Here is a 15,024-nt window from a genome sequence, read left to right on the forward strand (position 1 = left end):
TCTACAAGGACAAACATTTGTCTGAAAATACTGCAAGATTGTTCAGATAAAAGAGAGCCTCTTGTGCACTCTTTGTCATGAAAACAAAGATGTATTTCCTTGTTTGGTGGCATTAACAGAAAAAAAAAAAAACTTTTTGGTTACCAGAAGCTCACTTATTTCATTGAGATAAATATGGGTTTATGTTTAGCAACAGTAAAACGCAGAGTGACATAGAGTGCAACTATTAAAATACATTTAATTATTGTTATTATTAGTGTTATACAGTCTTTTCCCTTCTAGTGTTTGTGTTTCCTCCTGACAGGTTGTGGCATACGGTGTGTAGTGATGCAAACATTTGTCTGTGATTCAGTGCAAGCGTGTGCCTGAAAGTGATTTGGAAACAGTGCGGTGGATCTGTCAGGCGCTGGCCTGTTCTCACTGAGGAAAGCTTGCGGTTTCTTGTGGTGGAAAGCATTTAGCTGCACTGTAAAAAACACAACTTAAAAAAGTTGAAATGACTGATTTTGTTGTGTTGGTTCAGCAAAAATCCTCATCGTAAAAATCTTGTACAAAAAAAAAAAAATCTTAGTACTAATTTCCCTTAGGCTTTTTCTTGTTGACTCAAATTTTGTAAATAACAGTTATATGAACTGAAAATATGTAGTCTGTGACACAAACAAACTTTTTTTAGTTGAGTCAACTCGACATTATTTGTTTTCTGGAGAGGTGCAACTATTCTGTAACAAATCTTTTGTAGTTGAGCCAATTCAACATTTTGTGTCTATTGGAAACAGAAGTTCTTATTAAGAATTAACAGGTTCAGATGTAGAATTTTTATTGAAAATGTTTGGCCATTTTGGTGATGAGCATTTCCTTGAGTTCCTTGAGTACTCTTGGCTTTTTATGGGAGTTTGTGGACTTTGTAACAGTGTTTAGCAAAACACATAATTTGTTGCAAAGAAAAGCCATAACCAAAAATGACCAGGTGTTCTAGATAAAAGCATTATAAAGGGGAGTAATTTACTACTTTATTTCTGATTGAAAGTGATTATTTGTGAATAATTTATTATATTTACCAACAAAACTTTTATGCAGCAGATCAGTCATTCTGAATTTTGATTTTTAAAAACATTGTGGAATTTCTCTAGACACACAAAAGCACAGACATCAAGAATCAGCATATGAATCTCAACCATGGTGACATGTTTCATGCCACAATGCATGCTGGGAGCCATGATTTTAATAATATGTTGGCTCCCATGTCAACATTGTTGAGATTCATATACTGATTCTTGATGTCCGTGTGTCCCAAAATACTTTTTTTACATTATGTATTTTAAATTCAGAATGTCTGCTCTGCAGCAACAAAGTTTTGCTGGTAAAATATTAATAAAAATATATTCATTTTTGGTCAGAAATGAGATTAGGGATTTATTTGAGTTTATGAGGCTGAAAATTTGATCATCTTGGTCCCTTTCATTGTGTTTTGTTGAACACTGTTACAAACACCACAAACTCACTGAAAGAGTCAAACTCCCCAACTAAAGGAAACGCTCATCACCAAAATGGTGATGACCAAATTATTTTCAATAAAAAATTCTACATCTAAACCTGTAAATTCTTAAGAACTTCTGTTTCCAATGGACAATATTTCTTGAATTGGCTCAACTACAAAAGATTTGTTAAAGAATAGTTGCACCTCTACAGAAAACAAATAATGTCGAGTTGACTCAACTAAAAAAATGTTTTGTGTCACAGACAACATATTTTCAGTTTGTATAACTGCTATTTACACAAGTAAATCAACAAGAAAAAGCTAGGGGAAATTAGTACTAAGATTATTTACCTTCATTTAATTTTTTTACAGTGTGGCCAATAGGCTCAACTAACACACTGCAATGCATTGTCAAAACTTGGTGTGTGTCATTGCCACCATGCCTTGAAGGAACCGAAGTTTGGCACGTTATATAAATGGATGTAACTCAACATAACTCAAATGTATTTAAATGGCTATATAACACAATTCACCAATCGGATCCCAGACAGCAACATAGTGTCGGCCCAAACCCCACCCACATCTGGTACGCATTGAATCCACATGTACCAGATCTGGGCTGACACTATGAGACCTGAACTGAGCAGGACAATGACATCACTGTTTTCTGCAGAGCTACTTTATAGATTAATTGACTTGGTTGTATAATTGATGAAATAACTGAACTGAACTGAATTAGTAATGGTTCAATTCAAATGGTTAGTAAGATAAGAGATAAGACGGAGCTCTGGCCTGTGGTGTACCTGCGATAGGAACTCCATTGATACTCCATGTGACGTTTGGGGTTGGTATCCCATCAGCCTGACAGTGCAGTCTCACAGTCTCTCCTGGGGCGTACATGTGGTCCTCAGGCCACTTGGTCCAGTAAGGAGCAGCTGCAAACAATCAAAACCATTCAAAACCAGGGTGTCAGTGATACTGAAGACGTCTCTTTGATTGCCTTAGTCAGTGTAGAGGGTATTAAAACAAGTTAGACTTCATTCTGTTCTGTTATTTTCATTTCCTGCACCCACCGTTTCTAAATAAACTATTTTAATCCCACTGTATTTATCAGCGTTTGTAGTTTATTTGTTACAGCACACTCATTATTTTTTAACATTTGATTAAGTGTTATAGCCCTATACTCTTAGAGCATCTTGGGGTTGTAAAAAACATATTTGACATTATATTATATAATGTAAAATCTGGAAGTATTAGTTGTTACGGCCAAACACTTCCAGATGTCAAATGTAAGTTGTCTGTGCACAGCACTGATAAACAGAATGGATATTGTACACATTTGCACATTTTCCTATACTGTGAATACTCGGATGACCTATTTGCCAAAATGAGCAATATCCAACTGAGCACACTGCATGGGATTATTACATATGTATTATATACAGTATATATGTACTTCTTTTTGTTATCATACCTGCATTGTTATGAATATTGAGTATTATTAAAGAGTTAGTTCACCCAAAAATGAAAATTAGCCCATGATTTACTCCCCCTCAAGTCATATGACTTTCTTCTTTCAGGTGAATACAATCGGAGTTATATTAATAATTACCCTGACGCTTCCAAGCTTTATAATGGGATAGAATGGTACTATTTATTTTTAAGCCCAAAAAAGTAGATCCATCCATCGGGAAAGTAATCCATTCGGCTCCGGGGGTTAATAAAGGCCCTCGGAAACGAATCGATGGGGTTTTATAACTTTATAAACTATAAACACTAGCTTCCGTTAACGGCCACAGTCTAGTTCCGGTGGAAGAGTGACCTCTGACCCCATGCATGTCGTATGATGGAGTATCGTAAGCTCGGGTGAGAGTAGACGCCTCTCGCGATTCAAAACAAAAAAACTCAAGCTCCTCCCACATTTCTCTTTAAAAATACTCCCTTTAGACTTCTAATTCGTGACCGGTGTTTTGTTTTGCTCTATCCTCTGTGCTTCTGTGTTCATCAACACGTCATGTGTCGGGTCACAGGTTACCAGTGATTATAGTTTATAAAGTTATAAATATGTTTATCTTTCTTACACAAACCCATCAATTCGCTTCAGAAGGTCTTTATTTACCCCCTAGAGCCGTATGGATCAGTTTTATGATGGATAGATGCACTTTTATGGACTTCAAAAACTCAGGATCTGCACACTCCCATTATAACGCTTGGATTAGCCAGGATATTTGTTAATAAAACTCTGTTGTGTTCGTCTGAAAGAAGAAAGTCACATGACTTGAGGGGGCAGTAAATCATGGGGTCATTTTCATTTTTGGGTGAACAACTTTTTTTGACCTATCCACCTTATTTTTCAGTGTGGAAGTAATTAAATTTCATTAGCATATTCATTAACCACTATAGGTAAAACAATCCTTGAAGAATAATAAAGGCGTGTTTATGATTATGGAAATAAATTAAAATAATATGACAACAAGTACCGGTTTGCAGCATATGGACTGTTTTTGTGAAGCTAAAATTTAAAGTGGATTACTTTTAGGTTAAAAATAAGGTGGACATGGTTAAGGTTATAGTGCTGGGTTAGGTTTAAGCTGTTTGCAATTACACATAATGTTATTACAATAGTAATGCGTGTCTCACCCTCGACTGTGACGGCGTAGTCATGCTTGACCGAGCCCTGGCTGTTTGTGGCAGTGCAGATGTAGTCTCCATCATCCTCCTCCAGCACACTGTCGATCTGAAGCCAGCGGCCGTAGTGCAGCTTCCGGACCCGGCTGGCAGAGAGAGGGCTGTCCACCCGCTCCCAATGCACTTCTGGAGTCGGCCTTAGTCAGAGGAAGCAACAGACCTTTATCAAAGTGATCCTTGAAGACTTCTTGCTAGTGCAAGTTAAATGATGCCCACTGATCCCTTTCCAATGCTAGGAAGAACTATTGAGACCTGCAAGCTCCATTAATACTACAACCCCAAATCAGAAAAAGTTGGGACAGTATGGAAAACGCAAAAAAAAAGAAAAACATTTACTTTGACTTGTATTTCATTGCAGACAATATGAACACAAAATATTTCATGTTTTGTCTGGTCAACTTCATGTCATTTGTAAATATGCATCCTTTCCTGTCATTCGCTCTGCAACACATTTCAAAAAAACTTGGGACAGTAAAGCATTTACCACTTTGTAATGTTGCCATTCCTTTTCACAACACTTAAAAAGACGTTTAGGGACTGAAGACACCAAGTGATGAAGTGTTTCAGGTGTAATTTTGTCCCATTCTTCCTGCAAACAAGTCTTAAGGTGGGCAACAGTTCGGGCTCTTCCACACATTCTCTATTGGAGACAGGTCGGGACTGAGGCAGGCCAGTCAAGTACCCGAACCCTCTTCCTCCGCAGCCAGGACTGCAGAATGTGTGCAGAATGTGGTTTTGCATTGTCTTGTTGAAATATGCATGGACGTCCCTGGAAAAGATGTCATCTTGAAGGCAGCATATTATGCTCCAAAATCTCTATGTACTTTTCAGCATTAATGGTGCCTTCACAGAAGTGCAAGTTACCTTTGCCAAGGGCACTGACACAACCCCATACCATGACAGACCCTGGCTTTTGGACTTGTTGCTGGTAACAGTCTGGATGATCCTTTTCTTCTTTGGTCCGGAGCACACGGCGTCCATTCCTCCCAAAAAATACCTCAAATACTGCTTCATCTGAGCACAGTACACGTTTCCACTGTGTGATGGTCCATCCCAGATGCCTCGAGCCCAGAGAAGTCGACGGCGCTTCTGGACACTGTTAACATAGGGCTTCCTTTTGGCACAGTACAGTTTTAACTGGCATTTGTGGATGTAACTACGTATTGTGGTACTTGACAAAGGTTTGCCAAAGTAGTCCTGAGCCCATGTGGTGATATGGCTTCTAGATGATGACGATTCTTGATGCAGTGCCGCCTGAGGGATCGGAGATCACGGTTGTTCAGCTTAGGCTTGCGCCCTTGTCCTTTACACACTGAAATTCCTCCAGATTCCTTGAATCTTTTAATTATGTTCTGCACTGTTGAATGTGAAATATCCAAATCTCTTCCTATCTTTCTTTGAGGAACATTGTTTTTAAACATTTCAATAATTTTCTCTCGTATTTGTTGGCAAACTGGCGATCCTCGGCCCATCTTTGCTCCTAAAGGATTATACCTTTCTTGGATGCTGCTTTTGTACCAAATCATAATTACAATCACCTGTTGACATCACCTGTTTCAAATCACATCATTATTTAACAATTTTACCTAATTTCTAGCCCTAAATTGCTCCCTGACTTTCTTTGAAATGTGTTGCAGGTCTGAATGACAGGAAAGGATGCATATTTACAAATGACATGAAGTTGACCAGACAAAACATGAAATATTTTGTGTTCATATTGTCTGCAATGAAATACAAGTCAAAGTAAATTTAGAAATCACTTCTTTTTTTTTCTTTTTTTTTGCGTTTTCCATACTGTCCCAACTTTTTCTGATTTGGGGTTGTAATAATGGTAGTAGTAGTTCACAAGAATCCTTAATAACTAGTCAAGACCAACTTTGATGTTGGCTTGACAAAGCTTTGACGAAGAACATTTAAAGGGTTAGTTCACCAATTCTGTCAGCATTTACTCACCCTTGTGTCACTCAAAACCTATAACACTTTTGTTCATCTTTGAAACACAAATGTTAATATTTTAATTTTTTGAAGATATGAGTTTCTCTCGTCATACACAAGTACCAACTGTGTACCTTTAAAGGTACGGTTATACCCCCAAGGAACAAAATTGTACCTCCACTGTACCTTTTTTTTTCTGAGAGTGTACTAGTCTAATAATTAGCTGTAAAACATAAGAAAATCCGAATTGCTTTATTAATGCGAGTCATGCTACAACACAACAGATCGTAACACGAGAGCGTGCCACTGTTTTTGCGAGTGGTAGTTTGTTTAAACACAGCAGGCATGATAAGAGACCGGCCGAACACTCACAGGCCCTCTGGGATGCACTCTAGAGTCAGCGTTTGGCCCCGGAGCACCAGATAAGAGCTGCGATCTCCAGTGGGCTGGAGCAGCTGGGGCCGCCGGCTCTTCACCACTGAATTTGCTGTGAACACAGGAGAACACCAGTCAAGTTTTAGTCATTTCTAAAAACAAGCTTTATTTCCACATGAAGACTATGTAATTGCACGTGTGTGTAACCCTGCTTGCCACATGACTAGAGAAAGCTGAGGAGAATGCTTTCTTGGTTTCCCTTTTGCAAAAAAATTAAGGGAAACGTCAACACCCATCATGCACTGGGAACGATGCGACTGCATTAAGACATTTTGCCAAACTGTACAACTGTAGCTGACTCAAGCATTTAATCAAGGAAATTAACATTTAGGATGTTGTACAAGTTTTTCAATATAATAACAACGTATAAAATGGCAGCCATTCAGATTTCAGCAGCTAATAACTTAAACTGTGAAGGACATAATTCTGATTATCTGACAGATATGAATAGGGTGTACAGATGAGGAAACAAGCCAAATGAAATCAGTCCCTGATGCTATGGGATGCTACAACTGTAATCAAGCTAACAGATATTTCATATCATTTTACAGTAAAATACTGTTTACAGTGAAAAACGCAAATTGACACCCAGAATTCCCTGTGTGACACTTACATTTGATGGTTTTTCATTGAAATAACTTTCTTCTTACCATTTAACGACAGTATAAGGACAATCTCATGTTGTTAAACTCATGTTTATTGAGTTATTTTAGTGTCATGTGTGTTAACATGATTTGTATTTGTTTGCGCCTTCAAAATAATATATATATATATATATTTAGCTCAGTCTATTTTATCTGGAAAATCAACTTTGTGATGAGCTTTGATTCATCAAGACTAATTTAAGTACATTAATAGGTTGGTATATCAACATTATATATTAATGAAATCTACATTTTTATATCTGTAAAACGTATGTTGGACTGGCCATCAGGAGACGCAGGACTAAAGAATTTAGACTAAATCTTTTCTTTTCTGTAAACATGTTCAGCCTTTTTAGTTGAGGAAAAAGTTCAAGAATTAAGATATCAGCAGTGTTTGGGGTAACACAATACAAGTAACTAGCATAGTAATGTACATTTACAACAAAATATCTGAGTTACAAATAAGTTTTCAAATAAGTAACGCAAGAGTTTCCTCAGGTCTCGACTGACAGCTCTCCTGTCCCCATGCTGAGGGAATCGTGAGCAGAGGCCAAAAGATTTATCGGTTTTGCCGATTCATTTGCACCAATAGCCAATTTCTGAAACTATCGGTTATCGCAATACTCCACAACGAAAGTTTCTCCCGGTTGCGTCCATTGCTGGAGCGACTGATGTACGGTCATCACACAGTACAAGAGCGCCCTCTAGAGGCAAAATAAAAACATTCACGCCTCGTGGTGTTTATTTTGGCTTGAGACGGAGCGGAATCAGATGCTGAAATGTATGTACACTACAGAACACAGTGCCATCACATTAAAATAATTAAAATAATCAATTCATTGACTATTAGTAGAGAACAGCAGTATGTTTGTCGACAAGGCTGAGAGGACATTAACATTCGAAGTAGGCTTATCTCAAGCGATAAGAATAATGTGACAAAAACACACGCAAATCCGAAACAAATGTTGAACTGTCATGATTATTACGGTCTATTATTCAGCTTGGGATGTTCATTCATTCATTAGTCAGCTAGGTTGCATCTCTGCAAAAGTGGATGCGACATAGGCACTTTTCATATGGATTACATAATCAGAAAATATCTGTTTTCGATATAAATTGATTCGTTTAAAAGCACACATTTCAAGCTTTCTATAGTTATATTTTTCATGTATATGAGGCAGGTGTAGGCTAAGTTTAATTTGTGATGCGCTCCAGTTCCCAGCGACTGAGATAAAGTGCAGAAAGCGCATCTTAACTTTTCATCTGGGGTCTCGCCGAGAACAATGGCCCCATTTCTGCTCTGCCATATTGACTGTCTGCATTGAATTGAAGTAGTTTTTCGAACTCCTCCTACAGTCTTCATCAGATCTTCACCACATGTGGCTCAAATCATTTTCAGCCCATGCTGGGCAAAAGTTATCGTTCTCATGTAATGAGTCAACAAATTGAATGGAAAGGTTTTGAAAAGAGGTTGAACCTTAATGAAACTGTATATGTACTATTATTATAACCCCCCAATAATGCCATATGAATTTGGCGCCACCTATTGGTCAACGATTTTATTACATTATAATTTATACTGCTAATGGCTTTTTTATTTGACATTTTGCCATAATGTATCCTGGAATGCTATTTTTCAATGCTATGTTTTTGTTCTGCATCCCTGGGTTTAGTTTCTCTGCACATTGACATGCAGAGCGAGCCCTGGTTGAGTTATGTAATGTCACTGGCAGAAGAAGGTTCACTCACAGCGTGTGACGCTGATGGCGATGGACTCTTTAGGCAGGATGACGCTGGCACTGATGTAGTGGGCATTGCAGGTGTAGTCTTCTCTGCTGTCATTGTCTAGTAAGTTGGCGAAGTACAGGTTTCCGTCCAGACCCATGGTCACCCGCTCACTCAGAGGAATGTGGTGCAACTCTAACAAAGAGAAAGACAGGAATGGGAGTCAGTTTGATCAATTCAAGTGTTATGCAGGGCAATTTAGTTTGGCAGAGTTAGATTCAATAGGAAACGTACGCTTGTCCATCCAGTGTATTTTGGGAGCGATGGAGCTCTTCGGGGGGTTACAGTAGAGGACTGTGCTTTCTCCCTCCTCAAACGGTTTTCGTTTCTGCTTCCTCTCTTTGGCCAAGGTTGGAATGGCTGTGAAATACAACACTTTAATGTGTCTATGTATACAATGTTCAGTGTTTATTCAACCCACTATTGATCCGAAGGGTATCAAGATAGCGATATGACCTCGTCCACTTTCTAAAGGCCAACCAGCACTGCACCGACGGATGGACACAGACACTTGACAGGTTTTGTCAGATCAGTGTGTTACTCCTGACACAATTGGACAACTCTCGTTTTCCGCTGACTGACCGTGTTGAATCTGCGTTAGTCAGGTCTTTGAATGTCTGGGAAGTGACGTACTGTAATCTGATGACTGTTGACACTGATCTGCGTCTGTCGGTGCAGTGTGATTTGGCCTTATGTAATGCTGTCCAGATAACACAGATCCTTTATTCACTTGAATGAAATCCCAGCAGGCACAGTACGTCAGGAAGACTTTGGATTAGTTGGAGTCTAATGTCTTCCTGACGTGCTGTGCCTGCTGGGATTTTATAACGCAGTCAGATGTTATATTTTGGTGGAAAATTAGAGTCGAGTTGATGTCTAAACCCAACGTTTGTTTGACGTCAAGCTCCAACGTCAGACAGACGTTGAATTTTGGTTGGAATAAACGCCGCACTGTAAAAAAAAAATCGTTAAAAGGGTGAAATGTATGGCAGCACATTAAATCTCTGAAGATCTCAGCAGAGGAGGATTAAACAACTCAGCCTTACCAGCTTCACACATTATTAACCATACTGACTTTATTTCTGTCAGACGTCTACAGAAGCTCTTATTGAGAATTAACAGAGGTTTAGATGTTGATGTTTTATTGAAAATAACGTTACCATTATGGCGATCAGTGTTTGCTTTAGTTGGGCTCTTGACCCTTTAACATTAGTTGCAATCATATTTGTTATGGCAAGAAGCAAAAGAAAATGTGATCAGATGATGTTGTTTTACTTGATGATAAAGATATGATCATCATATAGTGGTCTTTTTCACTGATGTCTTCCAGAATCTAACCTTTTGATACATGAACATTTCATATTATTAATTATAGGAAGCCTGTAACTCTACATCGTCCACCACACATTACAACCTCCAGCATCTGTTAGACTCCCTCAGACCTCAAGAATCAGCATATGAATCTTAACAATGGTGACGTGCTTAATGCCACAATGCATTCTGGGAGCCATGAGTTTTGTGTATGATGCACCCAGAATGCATTGCGGCATGAAGCATGTCACCGTTATTTAGATTCATATGCTGATTCTTTAATTTCTGCGTGTATCTTTAAAGCATTTTTTACAAATAATAGACTCTGAACTAGATCATTGGATCAATCACTACATGATGATCATATCTTTATCATTATCAAACAGCTGATGTCTCCCTTACCACTGGTGTGCCCCAGGGCTCTGTCCTGGGGCCTCTTCTCTTCATCATCTACCTCCTTCCTCTTGGCAATATCCTCTACAAATACATCATCCACTTCCATTGCTACGCGGATGACACCCAGCTCTACCTCTCCAGCAAACCCAATTCCATCCTCCCACCTTCCTCCATTATCGATTGCCTCACAGAGCTCAAATTCTGGTTCTCCTCCAACTTCCTCAAACTAAACAGTGATAAAACAGCATTTCTTCTTATTGGCCCTAAACCAATCCTCTCAAAAGCTGACAGTTTTTCCCTCATCAACCACTCCTCTGTCTCCCCCTCCCCCAGGTTAAGAGTCTGGGTGTCATCATCGACAGCACATTATCTTTCCAATCACATATCAATAACATCACCCGGTCTGCATATTTCCACTTGCGCAATATTAATCGCCTCCGCCTCTCCCTTTCTCCCCACAGCCTTGTCACCTCCCGCATCAAGTCAACTTTATTTATATAGCGCTTTTTAAAATGCAGATTGTTTCAAAGCAGCTTCACAGTGTTAAACAGGAGAATAATGCAACAGAATTTTATTTGGCTGTACAGCGGCTCCGGAGAAAGCGGTGATGTCATCAGCTCATTTCAATTATCATACAGTGATAGTGTGGGCTTTAGATCAGTAATTTAGTTTATATGGTTCTTTTAGTTCACTAATTAGATTTATTTGGATATTTAGTTGAAAATGTAGAAAATTTTCGACTACTGTAACTCTCTTCTCTTCGGTCTACCTAACAAATACCTCAGAAAACTTCAACTGGTTCAGAACTCTGCAGCTCGAACCATCACCCGAACCCCCTCCATCCACCTCATCACCCGAACCCCCTCCATCCACCTCATCACCCAAACCCCCTCCATCCACCTCATCACCCGAACCCCCTCCATCCACCTCATCACCCGAACCCCCTCCATCCACCTCATCACCCAAACCCCCTCCATCCACCTCATCACCCGAACCCCCTCCATCCACCTCATCACCCAAACCCCCTCCATCCACCTCATCACCCGAACCCCCTCCATCCACCTCATCACCCGAACCCCCTCCATCCACCTCATCACCCGAACCCCCTCCATCCACCTCATCACCCGAACCCCCTCCATCCACCACATCACCCGAACCCCCTCCATCCACCACATCACCCGAACCCCCTCCATCCACCACATCACCCGAACCCCCTCCATCCACCACATCACCCGAACCCCCTCCATCCACCACATCACCCGAACCCCCTCCATCCACCACATCACCCGAACCCCCTCCATCCACCTCATCACTCGAACCCCCTCCATCCACCACATCACCCGAACCCCCTCCATCCACCACATCACCCGAACCCCCTCCATCCACCACATCACCCGAACCCCCTCCATCCACCACATCACCCGAACCCCCTCCATCCACCACATCACCCGAACCCCCTCCATCCACCTCATCACCCGAACCCCCTCCATCCACCACATCACCCGAACCCCCTCCATCCACCACATCACCCGAACCCCCTCCATCCACCTCATCACCCGAACCCCCTCCATCCACCACATCACCCGAACCCCCTCCATCCACCACATCACCCGAACCCCCTCCATCCACCTCATCACCCGAACCCCCTCCATCCACCTCATCACCCGAACCCCCTCCATCCACCACATCACCCGAACCCCCTCCATCCACCTCATCACCCGAACCCCCTCAATCCACCACATCACACGAACCCCCTCCATCCACCACATCACCCGAACCCCCTCCATCCACCTCATCACCCGAACCCCCTCCATCCACCTCATCACCCGAACCCCCTCCATCCACCTCATCACCCGAACCCCCTCCATCCACCACATCACCCGAACCCCCTCCATCCACCTCATCACCCAAACCCCCTCCATCCACCACATCACCCAAACCCCCTCCATCCACCTCATCACCCAAACCCCCTCCATCCACCTCATCACCCAAACCCCCTCCATCCACCACATCACCCAAACCCCCTCCATCCACCACATCACCCAAACCCCCTCCATCCACCTCATCACCCAAACCCCCTCCATCCACCACATCACCCTTGTTCTGCAGCTACTCCACTGGCTCGTGAACAAACTCTCGTCAAACTCTGCATAGACTTCAAAATCCTCCTGTTTATGTTCAAGGCCATCCACAACCTTTCCCCTCCTTATCTGTCCCAACTCTTCCACATCGCGAACCCTTCCCGTTCCCTCAGATCTGCTTCCTCTGTCCATCTCTCTTTCCCTCCTGCCTGCCTTGTCACCATGGGGAGCAGGAACTCTGGAACTCACTCCCACTGGACCTTAGGAACCTGGACTCTCTCACACTCTTCAAATCAAGACTAAAAACTCACCTATTCAGAATAGCATACCCCACTTAATCATCTACATTGTCTTTTCTTATCTGTTTCTTATTGTTTTTATGTGCTATACGGTGTCTTCGAGTGCCTAGAGAGGCACCTTTAAATAAAATGTATTATTATTATTTTTATCATCTGAACACAATTTCTCTTTCAGTTCTTGCCATAACAAAACACAGTTACAGCAGCAAGAGAAAAACTAATGTTAAAAGGTCAAGAGTCAAACTGCCCAACTAAAGCAAACACTGATCTCCATAATGGTGAATTCAAACTTTATTATTTTCAATAAAACATCTACACCTCTGTAATTCTCAATAAGAACATGATAGACAGTCTGATATGTCAGAAATAAAGTCAATGTGGTTAGTGATAAATGAAGCTGGTATTAAGTGTACTGCCATGCATTTCACCCTTTTTTTTTCTTTTTTTTTACAGTTTTTTTTTTTGGTGTTTATTCCAACCAAAATTCGGCGTCTGCCCAACGTTGGAGCTTGACGTCAAACAAACGTTGGATTTAGACACCAACCCAACTTTCATTTTCAACCAAAATCCAACATCTGTGCCTGCTGGGATGTCAGTAGTGACATTTGCCATATACTCTAGGCAACATTCATGCTTTAGATTAGATTCCAGAATCCAGACATGTGTTTGAAAGCAATACTAGTGTACAGCTTACTGTATACTGTGCATTATATGCAGTGATAAACACTGTCATTACACCGCATTGTTATAATTCAAACAAAACCTCACAAGTTTCATAATTGTCAATTTCCCCACATAACAAATTAATAACTCAAATTGGTTAAAGAATGAATAATTAATGACGAATTATACAACCACTATATGTATACCCAACTTTACCCACATACATGCTGTACACACTGACATTAAGTAACTGCTTGATTGATTGTATCATTAAAACAATGCTCTTATCCATGCTGGGCTTCATGGATGGACAGGGAGTTCTTTCCCAGAACAGATCCATACCGCCAATCCAAACTGTGTGATAATTATCACTCATCTTTGATGACAGTGGTCCTGACAGAGCAATGGTCGTCGCTGTTCATTCCAACACTCAAGCAGAGATTGCTTGGTCGGACATTGTATTTGTCCACACACAGAAGGTTTGAATCAGTGGATCGCACACATGCCAATGTATTCTGAGCTATGCTGTTGACTTGTTTACATGTTGAGTCTTAGTTTGTATATTGTGTTCGTTGTTATATTGTTATATAGTTTGGTATGCTTGCTTTTGTGTATGTAATTTTATGTTTATGCTTTTAAAACACCCAAATCAGTGACTGAAAGCAGTGTGCTGCACATCTGACACATGGGAAATGTAGTAGGGATGACCTACTACTTTTCCCATGTGTCAAATGTGTAAACAATTGCCAGTTATTTACGGAATTAAACAGTATTATTACAATAAATGACTGTAGTCAGAAATTTACAGTGAAATCAATGCATGCTGGGTCATTTTCTTATGAATTACTGAATGATTGTGAATCAACAGCAGAATGATGCTGACATCACAGCCGTGTTACTGCTCTTCTTTTACTGTCAATTCACATTATAAAGTTGTCTTTAATCATGCCACTGTAAGAAACTATATTGTTCAGTACTGTAATTGTTTGAAGTCACCATGATGGTGATCAGTGTTTCATTAGCTTTGTATATTCATATTCAAATATCTGATCTAGCCAAGTCAAGTAAATAAAATAAGCTGTTTTTACATTAGTCAAACTATAATATTCTTAGCAGTATTTAAGACTTCAATATCTTATTTTAAATTCATAATTGTTTGTAGATGGTAAAGAATAGTAAAGCAGCTGCTGAGATTCTACCATCATCTAGTGATGCACAGACATCAATACTCGACATACAAAACACAAAAATGTTGCATATAATGCACAGAAAACCATCTGCAGAGACAGTAACAAACATTAAGAGCACTC

General features: G+C 40.4%; 1 protein-coding gene across 1 annotated transcript in view; it reads right to left on the reverse strand.

The window, feature by feature from the left end:
• The window catches only part of l1camb (L1 cell adhesion molecule, paralog b), a gene marked incomplete at both ends in the record, with an annotated part of 42,461 nt that overhangs the window by 20,209 nt on the left and 7,228 nt on the right, over positions 1-15,024 (reverse strand). Inside the window, 5 exons of the mRNA XM_079802080.1 lie at positions 2,281-2,412; positions 4,118-4,302; positions 6,473-6,587; positions 8,929-9,099; positions 9,199-9,324. Coding sequence (XP_079658206.1) covers positions 2,281-2,412; positions 4,118-4,302; positions 6,473-6,587; positions 8,929-9,099; positions 9,199-9,324 — 729 coding nt within the window. The remainder of the gene's footprint in view (positions 1-2,280; positions 2,413-4,117; positions 4,303-6,472; positions 6,588-8,928; positions 9,100-9,198; positions 9,325-15,024) is intronic.

The sequence above is a fragment of the Gobio gobio genome (assembly GCF_949357685.1).
Source record: "Gobio gobio genome assembly, chromosome: 21".
Taxonomy (NCBI): Eukaryota; Metazoa; Chordata; class Actinopteri; order Cypriniformes; family Gobionidae; genus Gobio; species Gobio gobio.